General features: G+C 39.1%; 1 protein-coding gene across 3 annotated transcripts in view; it reads left to right on the top strand.

Moving 5' to 3' along the window:
• NELL1 (neural EGFL like 1) overlaps positions 1-20,506 on the top strand; it is a 275,832-nt gene that overhangs the window by 201,611 nt on the left and 53,715 nt on the right. For 2 of the 3 annotated variants that reach the window (XM_065635365.1, XM_065635364.1), the window contains exon 15: positions 8,174-8,269. The exons of the other annotated variant lie outside the window; for it this stretch is intronic. In XM_065635365.1, the coding sequence (XP_065491437.1) occupies positions 8,174-8,269 (96 nt within the window). The remainder of the gene's footprint in view (positions 1-8,173; positions 8,270-20,506) is intronic. 3 annotated transcript variants of the gene reach the window in all.

Genomic DNA, 20,506 nt, shown 5'->3' with positions numbered 1-20,506 from the left:
AGGTAAATAGACTTGTGTTTTATTGGTGAGGTGCTACAGGGTAAAGCAAGAAGAGGGAATTTAAAGACTGGGTACCTGTTACGTTAGGGTAGAGTCCAGCTGTTCTTGAGCTCAGTGTGTCTGCAGTGCAATGGTGGGGACTGGAAGGCTAAGATCAGAGAACTGTCAAACACAGCTAGGAAACTATTGTGTTGTCTGAATATTCCATATACTGTACTAAGGTCAAACAGACCCGAGATTGCATCCACTCTTTACTGATTTTTTTTTTTTTCTTTTTTTCTTCAATGACTTCAATGGTATTTGAATCAAGGTCTTTCTAACATTGTGATAATAGATCAGGCAAGGGAAAACGCTTCTATTGTGCTTCCGGAACATGCTTCGTTATCCTTAAATTAAGATTGATTAAGCATAACTGATTTCTAAAGAAACGGTGAGCTACAGTATTGCAGCTGAAGTGGAAGCGCATCAGAAGTTTCGCATTCTATCTTGTTCTGTAATGACTGCAGTTTTTAGTAAAGTGTTCTTTTCTCCGATTTGTTTTGATAACTCCACTGAACTTTCTATTAAAATGTATAAAAATAGAATTTAGTTGTTATGTTTGTAAATAGAAATGATTTTATACTCCTTTGTTAAAAAACAGAAGTGGGAGTATAAGCAGCACATTGATGTGGTGCAAAGAAACACTCCAATAATATGATGTGTCATGTCATTTCTCAAAGTAAATTTCAGTTTGGTTTTACAGTTCTAGCTGTTGAATTGAATTTCGAAAGATGATGTTCGGCTGGTTTGCAGAAGAAGTATTCTGCCCTATTCTGTCAAGCTTAGTATTAGGTTACTAGAAAGACAGCTGCAGTGGACTTAAAATGGTCCACTAAAAATATTAAGAGTCTAGCCTTGAGGAAGCAGGGCAGTAAAATTGCAACAAGAATATTTATTTAGCACAGAATCATCTGGGGATGTGAGAGATGCTTTCAAGAGCGTAATATATCACAGGACACATTTCATTATATTACTTTTGTCTCTTACTGCTTCTATTGATCTTTTTCATATACATTTTAGAAAATTGTCACATATCTGTCCTCAGAGCCATAAAATAAGCTCGACATCAAAAAGTGTTTCATAGATGTCTTTTTACCAATAAAGTAGAATGGACGGATTCTGTCCACTCAGTATGCTGTCTGAATTAATTTAATAAAATACAACTTGTTCATTAGAAAAGATTTTAGGTGACAATGTATTCATGAACGTGGATAACTTACACACTCAAAAGTAAGTTCCGTTATTGGCATCATACAACGGAAATTATTAGTATTTATCACTGTGATTCATTGTACTAATTTTAAGTCATGTCTCATTTTTCAAAAAAAATCCGACATCTCCAACCAAACAGCACTTGAGCCCACCATGAAAACATCCAGATGAACGGCCTGTTCTTTGAGTACAAATTACTACAGCTTGATAGCTTATCATTCAAGCAGAACACCGGGCACCGAGAGAATTTAACATCATCGAATAGCAAAGAAAGGGCCCGCTGCGGCAGGTCCGGTGCCTTCTGAGAGATATGCTCAGCCTTCCAAATTCACCTCAATCTTAATTTTGCAAGTGCTGTGTGACAGAGCACTGGGTACTTGAAAAGATTCGCTGCTACATCAGCTAAAATAGCCCAGAGACAAAAATCTACAATATTAGTTCACCACTTTGATAAATACTATATAGTATGCAAATACGTACGCACACAAACTCACAGTATGTAAGTATATGGCTGTGTCCCATATCTTTGACATCACTTCTTCCTGATATATTAATTATTTTTTATAGTCCTTCCAGGTACTTTTCTGGTTTGCCCTTTTTCCTTCTTTACTCTCACTGTGTGTTGCCCCCCAAATTTGAAAGAATTCCTTCATGCTTTTCTGAGTGCTTTGAAAAAAACCCTATCTGCAAACCTTGATTCCAAGATCATTGATCTTTGTTCACATTTAGCTCTAAGTAGTAGTTTTGTGCTGCCAGGATTTAGAATTCGATTATGCTAGGCAGCCGTTGTGCTAATTACATTTCTAAAGTACCTGTTATATGCAAAATCTCTAGAAATATAAATCAGGAATAATAACTTTATGATCAGCTGTTAGAAGACCTAAGATTTATAGGATCTTCCTGAACTAAACTAACCCTCATACGTACCACACACAAAATCTGAAGCTTAAATTAGGTTGGAAGCCACTCACAAAAGTGATGAACTGCTCAGCTAAGGATTTATCTTCCGGTCTCGGATGTGTTCGCATCCTGATTGCCAGACTGACCCGCTCTCCCCTTCCTGCTCCAACACGTGGGATGAACGTTTTCCAGGACAGTTCTTTTGCCCAAAGTTCACTCCTGCCAGATTCGTCCTTCTCTGACTCCATCCAGCTGTGAAAAGAGTCCGGTGGCATTTGGCAGACTTGGTGTTAAATAAGTCGCACCCTGTATCCAATGGATGTAGTTCACTGAACCAAGAAGAGTTTTGTACTTCTATAGATGATAACGTCACACTTGAGGATGGAGAAAAAGAGCAGAAGCTTTGCTGCTCCCTTATTTTGTTTGCGTGCTTTCTCCTCACTTTCTCAGCTGTCCTCTAAACCTGCCTCAGCAACTGGTATCATCTGATTATTCCGGTATTTGGCTTCCATAGTTGGATTGTTATCAGCTGTGACCTTGTGCGTACTTGGCTGAGTAAATTCAATCAGCTAATGAAATTGTGGTCTTTCCGTCAATTGATTATCAAATTGCTTGTGTAGTTCCGCTAGCCCATCTCTTTTCCAAAGCCGCACATTTTTGTTTACCCAGACAGTCTGTGCCTGACCCCTTCCTTGCCTTACCTGAATGGAAATGCATTTTCTTTTTTCACCTGACGTGCATTTGAGTCTGGCCAAATACCAGTGGACTTCACGGTGATTTTACTGGTCACCCAGCTGAAAATAAACCACAAAAAAAGCATTTCAAAAGTGCAAGAGCAGCCTAGTATGACTTTCTGGCTTATGCTGCCCAGTATAGCAGTCCCAGACACCTGACGATTTACAAGGTGAACAAAGATGACGGTTTTTGCCGGGGAAGTGAGGAGAGGAGGAACTGTGGTTTGCATTTTGGGTGGGGGATGCAGCATGGAACAAAGCACCTGCGGTAAGCACCTCCAAAGGATGGATTTGCCCACCTTCTTTTTTTTTCGTTTTTTTACTGTGCCAGTACATAATCTTTAAGCAAGTAAAGGTGTCGGATTCAAATCCCTTTTAATTCCAGTCTTCTAGAAAACTGCCGTAGGTTTAAATATAGTGCAACACTGGCAGTATACCTGCTGCTGTATTTGATCATGAAATTCAATGTATGCTCCTTGCCGTAGGTATGTAATGCCCCTGAAGCTGATGTATGCATATGCGGCTGGCTACCAGCTGGTTTGGGATGAACGTGAGCACCCAGTACTTTGGGTAAAAATGCAGAATAGCTGCATGTTGCAATATCGCTGCTCCACACCAGAAGCTGTTATCTCGTATGCTGTCTGAAGGACGTGGTCTCACCTCGAGCCACATTGCAATTCCCACTGCAAACCAGGCTGGTGGCGACTCTGCTCTGCAGCTGTCTGGACAAGCTGAGGAGAACTCTGTTTATGGGTTAGTGGTTGGGTTTATCTGTGGTAAATCCAGTACAATACAGGAGTAGGTGTGGATTTGGCCCCTATAAACACATACAGTAGGCCCTGTTGAACAAACCTGTGTTTGGTTTCTTTAATTAAGAGTTTTTCTGTGATAGAGAGGCTGGAGTTATTTACATTTTTAGTATTGCTATATTATTTCCTTGTATACAAACTATGGTACACTTTTTCTACAGTGGTTTTTGTTTTGGTACTAGTGGAACCTTTGTTTGTTTGTTTTCAATGCTGTTTCTTTCTTGACTACCAAAGAAACAGGGAAGATCATGAGGGAGAGAAAAACAGTGGAAGAAACCAAAAATACCCATTGCTAAGGCTGCTTTTGAACCTCTTCCTTCTCTTTGCCGACAAGTCGAAGAGGTCAGCTGCTTAGTAAACAATTTGTAAAGGAGTTCTTAAAACACTGCTGTTCGTTACTTGGTGGCGGTGTTGAGATGAAGTGGAAATGGGGATTATCCACTTGATAGAATTCTAGACAGTTGCTTCTGAGTTCAAATTCTCAGAATTTGAGAATTTACTCGTTCTCAAATAGAAGACGATGAACTTGAATAATAAAATACATCGATTTTAATTGTTTTCTTTCTTGAAAAATAATGGGTAGATAATATAAAGGAAAAGAAGGGAGTACAGTATATTATGCCTATGGTTGCTTTACAGTAGGTCGTCATATATGCCTGTGGTAACATTGTAGTAGGTGATACATTTAGCTGTAAAAGCGTGGGTTATGCTATGCCAGGGCAACATCAAGAAATTGTCCTATTAAGAGGTGCATTTAATAAATATATCTCAGTTGATGAGGTTTTATAAAATAGGAATGCAACAGTAATATTAATATTGTCATGTTTTATTATAGCTTTATTGAAAATTTAAGTTTTGCGTGTATCAAGAAATAATTAATATATATCTGGGGTTTTGGGAAGGTGACTTTTGTGTCTCTTCACAGTCCAGTGACTTTCCTTTAAATTTGTAGGATATTTACTTGTTTTTCTTTTATTTGTGGTTTTCTTTCAATACAAATATTTTTACATAGTTATAAATATTTGTATTTTATTTTATAATGATTACTGTGTTACATTTGGAAATAAGACATGTTTGCTGAACATGGGGGTTCCATGCTGTGGTACCTGCTACTGTGCTGCGATACAAACAATTAGATTAATTAAGCCGATTCCTTCCACTCTGTAAGAAAGGAGGCTGGAACCCAAACTCTTCACCGTTCCACGAGTGTTGTAAGCAGAGGGGCTAAAAAGAGACTACAGTTTGCGGTAGCAGGCAGTATAAAATATTTGAAGCTACTGTTGGCAAGCCTGCCTCACATAGGCTTTCTTGCACATTACTGCTTAGATCTAGGGAAGAACAAAAGGAACTGAAGGAAAATATCAGACACGTTCCACACCTTCCGCTCCAAGAGGCTCTAACTCTGCTGGCTTCTCGTTTTCCTTCCTGGGGATGTCTGTAAAAGCCCCATTGGGAGAGGAGATATTGATACCTCTGTTTACTGGACAGGGGAAAAGAAAGTGTACCCCAGCTTGCACCCATCCAGGAGCGCAGTGCCAGGTTTGTGAGGACCTTCAAGATGCTCTTTGTGGAGCTCTGCAGTGAGACTCTCCTGTCTGCGCAATGTTATCACAAAAATAACAAATCCAGCAGATATTTTGACTGTTTCCATTCTCTACGGATCTATCATCAAAGAGAAGATACATAAAAAATTAAACTTCTCCTCTGCAGAGAAATTATGTCTATTAAGGAAAGGTCTTTATATGATAAAGGCTTTTACTTTGGAGGAAGAAATCTGTTAACACTATAGAGGTCTGTTCACTTTGGCAGAAGCCTCCTGAAATCAATAGATGTGGTTTCTTTTACATATGGAATACTGAGTAAGACTCTTAATGATGGAAGTTTACCCTTGTAAACTTTACCCTAATGGCATCTTCACTTAATTTTCCTGCTAAAACCTTTATTGTGAATTCAGTAACCAATCCTCCTTTTTAACAAGTTTGCCAGCCTGCAAACAGTTCCAGAGACAGGATCTATTTATGGGAATCCATTAGCAAAATACGATCCAGCCACTATTTGTCTTGTGTTAACTTTCTCTGAGTAGGAAGGAGTCTGCAAGCAAGGTTTATACCTGATAGTTCTGCGGTACTGGTGGGTCCCTGTCCCTCCCCCAAATAGAATTTTGATTTTGAAGGGTCTAAACCACAGTGGAAGTCTCGGATCCAAAGCATAAGCCCCAAAGCAGGTAGTTTCATGAGAACACAGGCACTCCAGTTGATTTACTATTCAGTCGCTGAGCTGCTCCCTGTTGGGTCTTCTTGTCCGTAAGGCATAGGTACAGAAGTGATGTAAAGACTTTCCTTAATTAATGCCTTCTGCTAAGGGTGTAAATGAAAAACTTCATTGTTGGAAATGAATGAATTTTGATAAAATGTTCCAAAAGGCTTCAGCCGGGGGCAGAACCATTAGAGAAAATAGTTCAAATAGGTGAAATTTGGTAAAATTGCTAACAATTGAAACTGAGTTCCTATTATAAGAGGTATGGAGCATTCTTAAAATTCAGAGTAGTGCTTTCAGTATATAGAACTGTGAGCTGTTTCTCTAGCAGTGAAGGAAAAGTAGCCTTTAGACAAACGTTTCGGTGTTGTAACTACATTCTGAGATTTGTGGGTTTGATGCTGCTACTTCCTGCAATGCAGGAATTATAGAGGGTTTGTAGAACCATCTGGGCAACAGCAGGGTAATTCTGACACTCTTCCTTGGGGTTTTCTTTTATTGCATAAAAATATATGAATGAACCACCCCCCCAAATCCACCAAAGCCCGAGCAACAATGATGAGCACAGTTAATCTGCCACAAATTCTAATTCTTTTGATGTCGTGCAGAAATGTATTACTTCTTCACAGAAGTCTCTGCTTTTTCTCAGTTTCAAACCAGAAAAAAATGGGATGGAGACTTTAACTTGTACCTTCTTTGAGAAGGCTGAGACTAGAAATGAGCAAACATTTTTGCAAGAGCTACAGCAGGAAATCTTTTGAGTCTCATCGTGTTTTTCATGTATTTTCCAGCTGTATTCTGTACTAATACTTTCTGCTTGCTGAACAGTTATACTTTTCTACAAATATTTATATGCAAACCTGTATTTATCTTATTTTTTTCCCCGTACAGTAGAAATTGTCTGGTTTCAAAATAGATGTATTTCAGAAGTTTCCCATATGGAGTGAATATATTGATTAGCAGGAGGAATTACTGGGCAAGAACGGCATTCCCTCCACACCACGGCCTTGTGCCAGTCACAGGACAACTTAATATGTTCTACTACCATCTCAAAAGCACTTCAGCATTTTTCTCCCATGTTATCCTCCATGAAACAGTATGACATGCTACAAATTGTATATTTAGAGTAAGGCAGATCTGTCTATCAGTTCAATCAAGAGATGGGTTACGCGCTTTTTTGCCTCTAAGTGGTTAACAATTGCAAAAGGTTCTTTTTAATGCTTAATGCTTTATTAAGTTTATTTTTCTTTTTTGGGCATTGGAAAATAAATCTTAAACATTTCTTCTGTTATCTAGCACTTTAAGCCTTTTCATAGCATTTGTAACATCTCTTTGCCAACGCTCCATCTGTGATTTTAGCTTGCAGGAAACACTTTGCAATTCTGTTATTAGCTTAGATGCAGAGAGCTGCTGTTTAAATATTAATTGTGACTTCCCTTGTAAGTGCCGTCAAACCCACTGAGTAATTTGTGAAGTTCAATAAATACGTAGGAGAGCGTGGGGAGTGTGTTGTGGGTCGGGCCTGACCTTAGTCTTAGTGAAGGTCTTGAGTTAACAGTACAAAATAGATCATGTCCTGATGCTTGTCTCGCAAGAAAAGACATGAGATCCAACATTTTTTTCAAATCCTGGTTATTGGACAACTTCACTTTTAAAGTATTTTCGTATTGTTGTCAAGAATCACACTTCAGTAGAGGCGTTATCTTTTGTGGTTGAGCCCTTCTCCTCTGTTCTCAGTTGAGTCTCACCCTATTTCATGTCTCGATTCCACAAAATGTACTTTACACTTAAAAAATAGGAACACTTGATGTGTTCATAGAAAATTCAGTAACGTGTCTTTGATCAAAGCGAGAAACAAAGCAGTTAACACCATCTGACCAGCCTGTTTTCTGTGCATCACCAGAGCAGTGTAATTGTAGTACTCGTATTGGGTATAATTGAAAGAAGATCAGCCCCATTAAAATGGTACGTTGTATTTTTCCCTCTCTTTTTCTTCCAGATGGTTATTAATGTTTTATTGGTGAGGTGGTTTGCCTAGGGTGTAATCCAAGACTTTTCCTCATGTCATTTGAGTTACTTCTCTTTGTGTTTGCAGGTGGATCGAATTTTAATATGTTGAATTGTTAATTGCTCAGAATTTAGATGTTTTTCTTAGTCTCTTGCAAATGTATAGTAAATATTTAAAAATTTAAATAGTACCCCTGTATTCCTTTTATTTTTCAGCATTCTGTGAAGAGGGGTGCAGATATGGTGGAACTTGTGTAGCCCCTAACAAGTGTGTCTGTCCTTCTGGGTTCACAGGAAGTCATTGTGAGAAAGGTAAAGCCTTCCTGAAACACACTTTCTTCTTCGGTAATGAGAAATATGATATGCTGAATTAAGAAAGAATTACTTTCCATTCATTCATTCTGCTTGATATTTTCTCTTCATTGAATATATAACTGTTCCATAGCTGCCTTTTCCTAACTGAAAGCTAGTCTCAAAATAAACATTGACAGTTTTAGACAGTCAGGGATGTATTTGCTTTCGTTTCCAGCAGACATTTAGTTAATTAGAGGGGATGGCAAATGAAAAATATTTACTCCACCTGTTTCCTGTGGTGCAAGCTCAAGGTCACCTTCTGCTTTTCCTGAATCTGTTTTGCAAATTATCCCAGAATTTGGAAGATTATTTTTCACTTAAAGTTATTGAATTCTTAACATTTGGTTTGTTTTTAAGTCACTGAGGCCACCAATTTTCATAGAATCACAGCCTATTCAAATGTATCTCACTAGTGATGATTTGTTTCTGCCTTTTCCCAGATATTTTCTGTTTCAAGATTTGCTTCTGACAGCCTCATGGGCTCAGCTTTCTGTTCATTTCACAAAGATCTGGTTCCTTGTTTACCTTAAATGAGAAGGAAGGGATCTTACAGAATTCCATGTAGGACTGTAATTAGATCCGTTATACAGCAGATTTGGGGTTTTATTTTGGTTAGTATTTATTGAGGTGGTGTTTCAGTTAAATAACCCAATGATAGAGTTTTCTGCATTGCGTGTTTGTGAATAAACCTTTTGCACTTGTCTTTACTGGTGGAAATAAAGTGAGTTGTTAACATAGGTTGCACGATGCTAGTATGGATGAGATTAAAATCGATGAGTTTTTTTTAAGGAAGAAAAAAAGAAAACCAAGAAATAACTGTTAAAGGATATGTTAAATCACTGGAACCACTTGTTACCTAGAGATTGTTCAGTAATTTGTGTGTAGCAGTGTCTGTTTAGTACCTGGCAGTTCTATTATAATACAGAGTAACTTAAGCCCACTTGTCAACAAATTTGCTTTGAATAGCTTCTGAAAACTGCTAGAGCTTTTTATGGATGTACTTAAATCACTGCATACTAAAATCCCATAGTTTCTAGTTGCCAGCGTTGTTTCTAATTACTTGAGAACGAACTAGGACATTAATATTTTCATATAATCTTGAATAAATTTCAGTACTGCATTTTTCTTGCCTATAGCCTTTGGGTTATTTGTTTTAAATAGAAAAAAGCTCCCAAGCCTCCTGACATTCAGCAGTAAGTACCAGCAATATACACGAGAAAGTAATACAAGAAGTTCCAGCCTCAGAGCCCCACCTACTATAGCTCCCTAGCCTCTCATCCTTTCTGCTAGTTACCCTCTTCCATTTATAATCTTCTCATTCCTTTGTAAAGCATCTATTATTCAGGGGGAACTGTACTTCAGAGGGATGCACGATACCAGAGATGTGTTCTACGTAGCTGAAAATCTAATACTGTAAAACCAGGACCTGCTTTGCCCCATGGTGCCCTGGCCGCCCAGGAGCTTTGGGCTCAACTGCCCACATTGGGTTTCTTTCTCCTGAGAATCTTAAAACTGTCTTTTTTTCCTTACAGCAGTAGAGAGACTTTCATAACTAGAACATGGAGTCTTTAAACTGTTGAAGTGATGGTTTAAAATTGATGGAGGGGCGACATAACCATTGTTGACTCCTATGTTTTTCATGTCTTTTGTATTGTTTTGATCTAAAATATGAGTTAGTGCACCAAGTAAAGGAAAGATGGCAGGCATGGTACTCTCACTTTATCAAGAAATTTAGAGGTAGATGTCAGAAGGAGTTAGCTTCTGTGTATAAAATCTATATGACCTGAACCAGAAAGACAATTATTTCTTCCTTTAAAGATGTATAGGATTTACCAGTATGCTACAAGTCAAACTAATGATGGTAACTTTGAGAAATACAACGTGCAAACTTGCTTGAGAATGAACCTTTGTGTATGAGAAGTTAGCACATTTTAGTTGTGTTAGAGGTTTGAAAGTTTCAGATGTCATGTGCATACTTCAGTGGCCAAGTGCATATCAGATCTGTGTGAGAAGAGCTTCAGCCTTCCGAAGGTGCAAGTCCTGGAGAAACTAAATGTTGAGAGTAGAAACGTGATGAACCACCTTTGAGGCAAAGCTTCCCTTGCCTTACCTGCTCACTCCTTGATGACAGAATGCTCTCAAGAAGGGAAAATACTTCCCGCATAGTCTCACTGCAGTTTGCTGCAGTGTTTTTAGAGGACATTTAAAATATTAAAATAAAAAAACATGATTTTTTTTTTTCCTTATCCGTAATGTTAGAAACAAGCACTTTGTTAAATTTAACATACGGTAGCACTCCCTCAGTTGTTATGACATAGGCTGAAGCCAGTGAAATGGTGGGACATCACTTTAAATCAAAGCTTAAATGTTCCTGGTAAGATCTTCTCTGAAGCTCATGGTGATCTGATGCGTATCAGAAGTAAAATTATGTGTTTTGGTAATGTATTCTATTTGCCATGGTGCATTTAAAAGTGTCCTTCAAACCAACAACACAGCAATTCATCATATATTATTTGTGAGCTGAAAGGACTCGTCACTGGCTAAAAACAGTATGACCCAGATTGTCTTCAACGTCATGTAAAGGGTAAAATGAACCAGTAATTAGAAACGTTGTTTAAAAACAGTTGCATTTACTTCTGAATGTGAATCATATGTTACTTATCATTTCTGACTGCCTGGTTGAAATGATGATATTGGATTAATTAAAAATTCAGAGGTATTTGAGAAGGGTAGGATTTATGTCAATATTTTACTCAGGTGAAATGAAAATACACATTTAAGGCTTATGTACAAATACATAATTCAACATACTGCTAAGAATTACCTCTCGCCAGTTGCTTTGCCTGAGACGAGGAATCATCTTAACGGTTGAGGGGCTGCCTTTTCTTTTTGAAGGTGAACTGCAGATTGATATCCAGAGATATCAAGTAATTCCTCCTTCCATCCGTTCTTTATAATGCTGTTTCTTTAAGCGTGTGCTCGATGCTTCTTACGGAATTGTTACCATTTTCTATTTAGGATCTGATTCTATCTTCTAATCAATTTTTTGTTGGTTGGTTTTGTGTTTAGCTGGCCAGGGCTGAAATCAATGATCTCTGTGATCATTACCGTTTGTGATCATATTTAACACAGTTCCGATAACTGTGCTAGGATTTTTTTCTTATGTTAGAATTTTTGCTGATATTGCTGTATGGTTCTGGCGCATACATGCCTGACGGCTGATCTGGAGATATGCATCCTTAACCTGATGTTACACTGTTGGCTCAAGCCCAGGTGCATCCTTGGCAGGGATCCTGTTAAAGGCTTCTGAGAGACATTCTGGTGTGCAGAGGGGAATGCAAACGCTGTACTCTGTGTGAGTTGTTGGCAACATGGATTCAAATGCCCTAATTTTCCATCCAGTCATGTTTTCTCCATCTCGTGTTTTTGCAACACTAAAAGAAAATCCTGTCATTCCTTGAGCTGCGTTTCCCTCTCTGTGGACGAGCAGGTCAGTGGAGTTTTAATGCTGTTTTTTTTAGACAGGGTTGGCTGTTATTCTGTGTTTGTGGAGTATTAGTCACTACTGCCACTGAAGTGGTGAGGATGAGGTAGGCAGGACAATCTGATATCAAAGGCAGGAGTAAACAGATGATTGTCTAGGAATTGCAGGCATTCCTTGAACACCTACCTGCATGTGGTGGAGTCCTCTATGTGGGCCTACAAAATACACAACAGCTTCTCTACAGCTCTGGGATGGTGACCAGTGGTGGCAGAAGTTTCAGCTAAGGGAGTTAATCCCAGTATCTGCCCATATGAGTTATAACTTTGGGCAATGAGCAGGAAACAGCAGAAGGGTTTGAAGTAATGGGTTCCCAACTAGGAGCAAGTCAAAGAAAGGGCGGTATTTTTCTAAAAGCTGCAGGAGGGCTTTTGGCAGTGGTGGGACATAACCTCCAAAAAGGATCCACAACAATTGCACCACATTTTGCTCCCCTGGCTCCTGCAAGCGATGCTCTGAGATGGTACACAATGAATGGGGAATATGATTCTGGTAGATTAGAAGGACGTTGTGTAGGCTGGAGCTCAGACACCTAAATAGTTTTGTGGTACCCGCATGTGTATTTATAGTCTTCATAAAGCACCGGAGAACAGTTTTCACACAGAATAATAGGATGCTGTCAGAGAATTACCTGCTGATTGTAAACCACCAGAAGCAAGGATAAGGCATGGCAGTGAAGCATCAGGATGTGATAATTACTGGGGTTATTCTCTGTGTTGTTTTGGACTGTGTGTACAAAAGATTGGCTGATACTCGGGTGAGAGGTCATTTTTCAGTATGTCCCGTGGCCGAGAAATGGGCTTTGGATCCGAAAAACTACATTGTGAGTCAAAAAAAAATCAGCACTTTTAGTATTGCATAATAGTTACATATGGATTCTTCAGTGCAGTCGTAGATTTTACAGGTGTGCAATAAACTGCTGCTATGCTTGTTATCTTGAAGTTGGATCTGTCATGTATACGTCATGAAAATGAGGAAGAATTTAGCTGATTTGTTTCATAATAGTTGGCAGTATCCGGAGTTGTTGTCTAAGAAACCACATACTGCTTTGTGTACTTGTCTCTTAAATTGCTTCTTCTGGAATATATTGTCTTCTGCAGTCCTTTGAGTAAAATTCCCTACAGTCTGTATTCCTTTGGGCCCTGGAGATAGGGAAAAAAAAAAAGTGAGAATTGTATTTCTGTGTGCTATTTCTTTGATTCCTGAGCTGGATCAGTCTTTAGGTGTGTAGCTATCACAGAGATTTTGCTTGAGAAACCTGGTTTAAAAAATAAGCAAACAAAACCCAAAGCAAAGCGAAGAAAGAGATTTTTCAGCGAGTACAGTAAGCTAAATGTCAAAACTCCCTACCTTTCTCTATCTCAGGTCTTTTGTAAAATACAAAGCAAGGTTTATTTTGGGAAACAAACCAGCTGAGCAGCTGTGGGCGGGCGGCTTCGCATGAGATTCTTTCTTAAGCCTCTCATTTCAAGGTGATGCAAAGCCAGGACAGTGTGAGATAGGAGGGGTGAAGTGAATGATGCTTAGCTTATTACAGAAAATGATGGCCATGGTTGATATAACACTCCTGAGGGTGTGACAGATCCAGAGAAGGCAGATGCTCCAGGTGGCTGAGGTTACCTTGCTCCATTTGCTGCCAAGCTGTTTACTGCATTTGCCCCACTGGTCCTTATCGCAAAATGGCAAGGGGTGATATCTTAATGTGATAGAAGAAACAAAGCTGTCATTTGTAAAGATATCAGGGAATAGATCAAAGAATATCTACTAGAAAAATCCGATTAAGACGGCCTCTGAGGATCAAGGAGACATCTGTCTGCAAATCAACAAATAACTCTCCATGGCACACAACACCCAGCCAAAGAAAAGTGAAATCTCCCAGACCAAGAACTCCATTTATCCCCCCAGCTGACCATAGCATGGCGAGACTGGACTCATTTTTGTAGTGCTTACACTGCCTTATATACTGTAAAAGTTTATTTTTTAAAAGCCAGGAAAAACACTGAACAGACACTTTTTTTTTTAAAAAGGTATATTTTTATGTTGATGCATAATTTGTTTGTTTTGTTTAGGTGTCTGGGTCTATATATTTTTGTTTGCAATGAAAGGAATATCTGGTATATTAATCTTTTATGTTAGCTGGGATGATATCTTGACATTCCAGGTAACAAATGGTTCTAATATTCTAATGTTTTATTATTTGTATCACTTGTGGTTGTAAAATATTTCTTTCATAGTCTTCTGACTTCATGAGGGACATAATTGTTTGGGTTTTTTTTTAAAGCCATAGATTTTTTTCTGCCTTTGGTCCCCAAAGCTTGCACTTAGAAATTGGGTAGTATTATATTGCTTATCCTGGCTGGGATTATGCTTGCTATTCTAGGCTCCTTCAATTTGAATTTCTCCACTCAAATTCCATTTTTCTCACCCTGACCAATGTCTACCTGCCAGCTGGACATGTCAGGTGTTACTGAAGAACGCAGTTTTATCTGTACAAGAGAAAGACAAGATTTAACTAGTTGCCGTTTGATTAGCATTTAGATTCATGCAAAACAATATAATCAAGAGGTAGTTTCTGTCGATCAAACTTTATAGCGCACACAAGATCTAAACCTGGATTCTAAAATCTTTATTCTCTTGCCTTAAATGTTAAGAAAAATACCTTTAGATAGTGCCTTGGCATACTATCTTTCTTTGTCTTCCATTTTCTGTTCTGGATGTTCTTGGATTAATATCTTTTGAAGGCCTATGGTAGAACTTACTATAGAGTTTACAAAAATAGCTGCTATGTTTTATTATTCCTTAGTTATCCTAATAGTGAACTGAAAATACATGTAGTATTTAAAGAAATTAGTGGATGGGATTTCATGGCTTTGCATCTTCCTTTTCTTATGGAGCAATAGATTTGACTCCTTGATGGTAAATGCTTTGGAAGGGAAGGAAAAGAGTGGGAAAGGAAGGAGGAGATTGATGTCTCACCTAGACCTCCAGTGATACAGAAGCAATTAACAGAAGGAGAAACTTCAAACAAAATTATGCCATCTCCTTTAGATTCAGGTACCCTGCCAAAGTGTTGAATAGTAACCTGTGTTCAATCTGTTAAAAAGCTGTTAACAATTGTCTTGAAATTAGAGATGAATGGTCTTCGTAGCAGTATGGAGAGAGCTGACTGAATTTATATTAAAAATTGACTTTTTGATGTAGTAAGGACTAATAAACATGGCTTTCATAGAACCATTTTAAAGCAAAATGGCTCTTTAGAATTTAGTGATTGTTTGAGTCAAGTTCTACATGAGAAACATGTTCTACCACAATTGAGTTGAATTTCCAAAAGACCGTTCACAGGCCAAGGCTTCATAAACTATGGGGAGTGTAAGAAAACGCAGGAATATAAGAGCACTGTTCGGATGAATGCTTCCATGAACTGTGCCAGTTGATGTGTCTCTGCAAGCATCCTTCCCCCCAACATGTTCTGGGAGCCCCATGTGTTCCCGTTGCCATGTCACAAGCTGTATGTGGCAGCCAGTGGAGCCAGCCAGCCCTTGTCTGGCTTGGAGGAGCTTCCCGATCCAAGCGAAGGGGGATGTAGAGTGAGAGTCCCGGTGTTTCCATGGGGCCAGGCTGGCTGCACACCCTGCTCCATAGGGAGCCTCTTGGCGAAGACAGCCCCCCGTTGAGTTGTGCCTTATGGTGCTTCGGGTGCTACCACACAATTGGGCACCTTCTACCTTTGTGAAGGAGAAGTTCTCTTTTGGTGCTAGAGGAATGCGTGTCAGAAAGATACAGCGCATTTCCTCAGGTTGAATGTAACTATCGAAATAGAATCATTTTGATTGAAGAGACCCTTAAGATCATTGAGTACAACCATAACCTAAATCTAGTACTAAACCAAGTCCCTAAGAACCTCATCTATACGTCTTATAAACACCTCCAGGGATGGTGACTCCACCACTTCCCTGGGCAACCTGTTCCAATGCTTCACAACCGTGAAGAAATTTTTCCTGATATTCAATCTAAACCTCCCCTGGTGCAACTTGAGGCCGTTTCCTCTAATCCTATCACTTGTTACTTGGGAGAAGACACCAACCCCCTCCATGCCCCAAGCTCCTTTCGGGCAGTTCAGAGATCAGAAGGTCTCCCCTCAGCTCCTGTTCTCCAGCTGAACTCCTTGCTTGTATAACCCCTGAGCTTGTATAGTTTGTTTCCATAATGTGCCTGGGAGATGCAGAGCGTAGTGCATGGGCTGAAAATACTATTTGCAGGCAAAAAGGAGGTGTCCGTGTTTCCTGGCTGAGATAAAAACATGCTGTGGGGAATATAGGCTGTTCTAGCTAAACAGGTAAAAATTGTCAGCGCCTCTCTTTGCCCTCTACTTGGCACCTGGAAATTACTAGGGGAAAGGGAGGTTTGTTTGTTCCTGTTTCCTTGTTTCGGCTCCAGCTACACACAGTGTTAGATGTTTATTCATCCATAAGTTCTAATTATGTACTACAGGAGCAACATCATGTTTAGAAAAATATGGGTAAATAGGCATTAACAAACTCCTAAGCTCTAAATATAAAAGCTGTGTATTCCTCCTGAACTTCTACAGTCCTCAGCCTCTCTAGCCAAATTTTGTGCAAAACCTTTGCTCAAACTGAGGCATTGGAATTTGTTCTCTGCTGGAGACCGTGTTGCTTTGGCCTTTTCTGGAAGTGCTCAGTCCCTGACTAAGTGTTCATCCAGTTTATCACCAGGAACATCTCCCACACCTTCTGTGCAGTCATTCCTACTCAGTGTCCTCTTGGATTCTGAGAACCAGGCAGTGGAATTTAAATTTGTTTCAAGTGGCAGAATCACCACTTGCATTTTATTAAAGAGAGAACTACAGAGCACTCAAAAGTGTCAGCAAATATTTATATTTGAGCAACTAGATATACTCATATGGTAATGAAATTTCCATTTTGCAGCTAAGAAATTTGCTTATATGAAGCATTTCTTGTACAGACAAGACAGTTGCTTTAAAATACCTACTTCATGATGGCTTAACCACAAACCTTGTCTCTCATTTTACTATGGTTAATTAAAAAATCCCAACAAGTCTGCTTGGAGTGCAGTGCAGTAATGCTAATTTTATTGCCTAGTTTGTTGGGACATTCTGACCACCTTTTTTGGTTCTTCTGAGCAGATGCCTACGTCAGCGAAAAAGGAGAAATATCAGAATAGGTAGTGGACTGACTAAATATTAAATGAAAACTACCTCAGTCTGTCCAACTGCATTTATTTAGGGACATTACTGAGTTTAATAAGCTCTTTGCCACTTTTATTTTTCTTATTAATAGCCTGGTCTGGACTGGAGACTCAACAATGAATATTTGCTGATAACCTAGAAATATAACTCGGGATTTTCAGAGCAGGCGCAGAGAGGAACTTAGACTTTTTTTAAGTCAGAAATCTTGATTTCAGTGGGAATTTCAGCTGAATGGAAGCTTTAGAATCTGGTGGAATTGAATTAGGTGAAGTGAAAAATAAATGGCTCCAGTGTGAAACAAAAGAGCATTTAGAGTGGGGTTTTTATGTGGAACAAGATGTGTTAGTTCCAGTTACCAATGATAAATATGCTATCTTTAACTCATTGACCTGTGGTACAAATCTAACTAGCTAATCTGGGAGTAAGAGCAGATTCAAACTGGGCACAGAATTCAGTCTCTTTAGAAAATTTTTACAACTCAGAGAATTTTACTATCTAGAGCCACATTTCTGCTGAAGCTTAATACAGTGAATGCCAACACATTTAATGAGTGATCTCGTTGAAGTTATTGTAATGAGAGAAAAGGTGCCTTAGTCATCCCAACTAGCATCAGAAAGCAATTTTTTTTTTTTTGAGAACGAAGCAAAACAACAAGCTGAAGTTGTAGGGGCTATTGTGTATTTAATTCTGACAAAAAGTTGGTTTTCCTGCGTTTTTTCTTTTCTGATTTAAGATCTTTTCCGCTGAAAAACTATGGTATGAGAAGAACACTTTAAACTGCGATGCAACAGGAAAAAAAAAAAAAGTAGGTGTATCCAGCAAGATCTTTGCCCATGTTGATAGGAATTCATCACCAGAAAAACAATAGTCGCCTTCAGTTGCTTTCATTGAGCTGACAGTCGGAGGAAGAGATCGTGTCCCCATTCATATAATCCTTGGAAGGTGAATAAAATGGCATAAATCACTCCCTTATGTGACTTATTTAGATGGCAGCTTACGTACAATGAGGATAAGTAATCCAATTATTCTGCTTTAGAAGTCAGGGTGAAAACGTGAGTTAAACCCTTATTGAAGGGAGTGTCATCCTTTCTTTATTAGCTGAGATAGCCTTTGCAACATCTACAATTTTGTTTAACGTCAGTCCTTTTCGGTATCTGTTTTTGTAAGACTAACACCCGTGCTTTTCAACAGTTTGCTCCAGGAAGATAGCAGAATTAGGTTGTTTTTATACAACACTAGAGCGAAGAAGAGCCTACAACAGAAGGAGGTGGCTCTTTGAGAATCTGCTGAATTAAAATTAGTGCGGGGACCCAAGAAAACAAGTCTGTCTTTAGGATTGTACTTATGTGTATTTACAGAAAAGAAAGGAAACAGGAAGTTTTGCTGATATGGAACCTTACAAACTTTCTTTTCCCGTTCCAAGGCTTTTTGTGTATCGGGTGAGACATTTTTGTTGTCGGTAGTCTGTTTGATAGTGATGTGTCTGTTCTGCTACAGAAAGTACATGGTGTACCCTAAGACTCCCCTTCACTGTTGACTTTTTTTCTGGATAATTCAGCATATCTTGCCTGGTGAAATAACAAAAAAATCAATAGAGCTATACCCGTTGGGTGTGAAAAAGGCCTATGAATCCATCTCCTACAAAGTGTGGTATTAAAGCCTATTCCAGATTCAGAGCTCACTAACTGTGCAGATTCTTCTTGCTTTTGTTAGGCTTTTGTTCGTGCCTGTAGTCCCCAGAGAAAGAATATGCAAGATGTTAAAATAATACTATGCTTACTCTAAGGTACATATGAAGCATAAAAGTAACTTGGATTATTCTGGATGAATGTTTTCTTTGCTACTTCCATTATGATTGAAGTAGCTTTAAAATAACATTTATACTCAACCTCAAGGAACTATGTGTCAAAGTTATTTTCAAACTTTTTATGATGTTATGATAAAAATCTGTTCAGTCCTTCACATCTGCAGAAACAGGGTTCTTCCTAAATACATCAATCATTTCTTTTGCTCTTAAGAAAAGAATATCTGATTTAGCAACTCAGGCAGTTCAATAGATGGAGTTTTCTATTACTTAAGCTGTGTAACATCTGAATTATTTCTTTCAACATGTAATATCTACTAAGTAAATCGGTAATTTCAGAGGCAAACATAAATGATGGAGTTTTATTTGAAAGAATGAAGTCCCCTTTCTTATTTGATTTTTTTCTTTTCTTTTTTTTTTTTTTTTTTTTTTTCCCTGAAGAGACGTTCTCTGTAGCTGGCAATCTAATCTTTGGAACAGTCCTCATTTATCTTTTGAATGAGACATGGAATGAAACCCCTGAACACTTCTGGTCGTTAAAGATCCAGTTGAACCTGTATCCTATTACAAACCAGATAATTACATTCCTCCTTCTTTTGGCTATGTCAGTCGGAGAAATTTCTCATTTGAAATAGCTGTCTGGTTAGCAAGGAGTGGCACCCATGCTGTAACTTCATAGATAGCTCCATTGCTGTGATCGGTTGCAGATCCTTACAGGTTTTGATGGTAATTACACAGTATTTAATGCGAGTGACTCTTTGATGGAGTACAAGCACTCAGGTGTGTGAGGGTGCGCTCAACTCATCCACTGTCCTCATTGCACTGTCTTGGAAGCAGTGACATCTCTAATCAGGATGGCACAGTTCACCAGGGCCAGTTCTAGGTTCTTGCACACCTACCACATCTTCTTGTAAGCTGGTAGGCAGCGGGGCTCTTTGAGCTGACAAGAGTGGAGGGGCACTGAAATTCTGCTTAGGATCCTATGCATCACCCTCACATGTGCTGCAGCCACCCAGCTTCTTCATAATAGCCAACTGGTTTACTGCCAGCTTGGGCTCTAGATACTCCGTGGTTTAGGAGAGATTACATAGATTGTTCTCATTTCCAAGACAGTATTTTCACAAGTAGCCAGGATGGGTCTTTCCTTCCTTAGGGCAAAGAGGCTGGTGAGGGGTATGGAGAATAAGTCTGATGAGGAGTGGCTTGAGGGAAATGGGGTGTTCAGCGTGGAGAAAAGAAGGTTGAAGGGAGACCTCCTCGCTCTCAACACCTACCTGAAAGGAGGTTGTAGCACGGAGCGGGTTGGTCTCTTCTCCCAAGTAGCAAGCAATAGGACAAGAGGAAATGGCCTCAAGTTGCACCAGGGAAGGTTTAGATTGGATATTAGGGAAAATTTCTTCCCAGAAAGGGTTGTCGGGCATTGGAACAGGCTGCCCAGGGCAGTGGTTGAGTCACCACCCCTGGAGCTGTTTGAAAGATGTGTAGATGAGGCTCTTAGGTACATGGTTTAGTGCTAGGTTTAGGTTATGGTTGGCCTCAATCTTAAGGGTCTCTTGCGATCAAAATGATTCTATGAGTCCTTTTGCAGTTAAGCCACTGACCTTGAAATCCAATGAAAGTTTT

Source organism: Caloenas nicobarica, chromosome 5 (assembly GCF_036013445.1).
Source record: "Caloenas nicobarica isolate bCalNic1 chromosome 5, bCalNic1.hap1, whole genome shotgun sequence".
Taxonomy (NCBI): Eukaryota; Metazoa; Chordata; class Aves; order Columbiformes; family Columbidae; genus Caloenas; species Caloenas nicobarica.
This window is presented reverse-complemented; position numbering and strand designations above follow the sequence as displayed.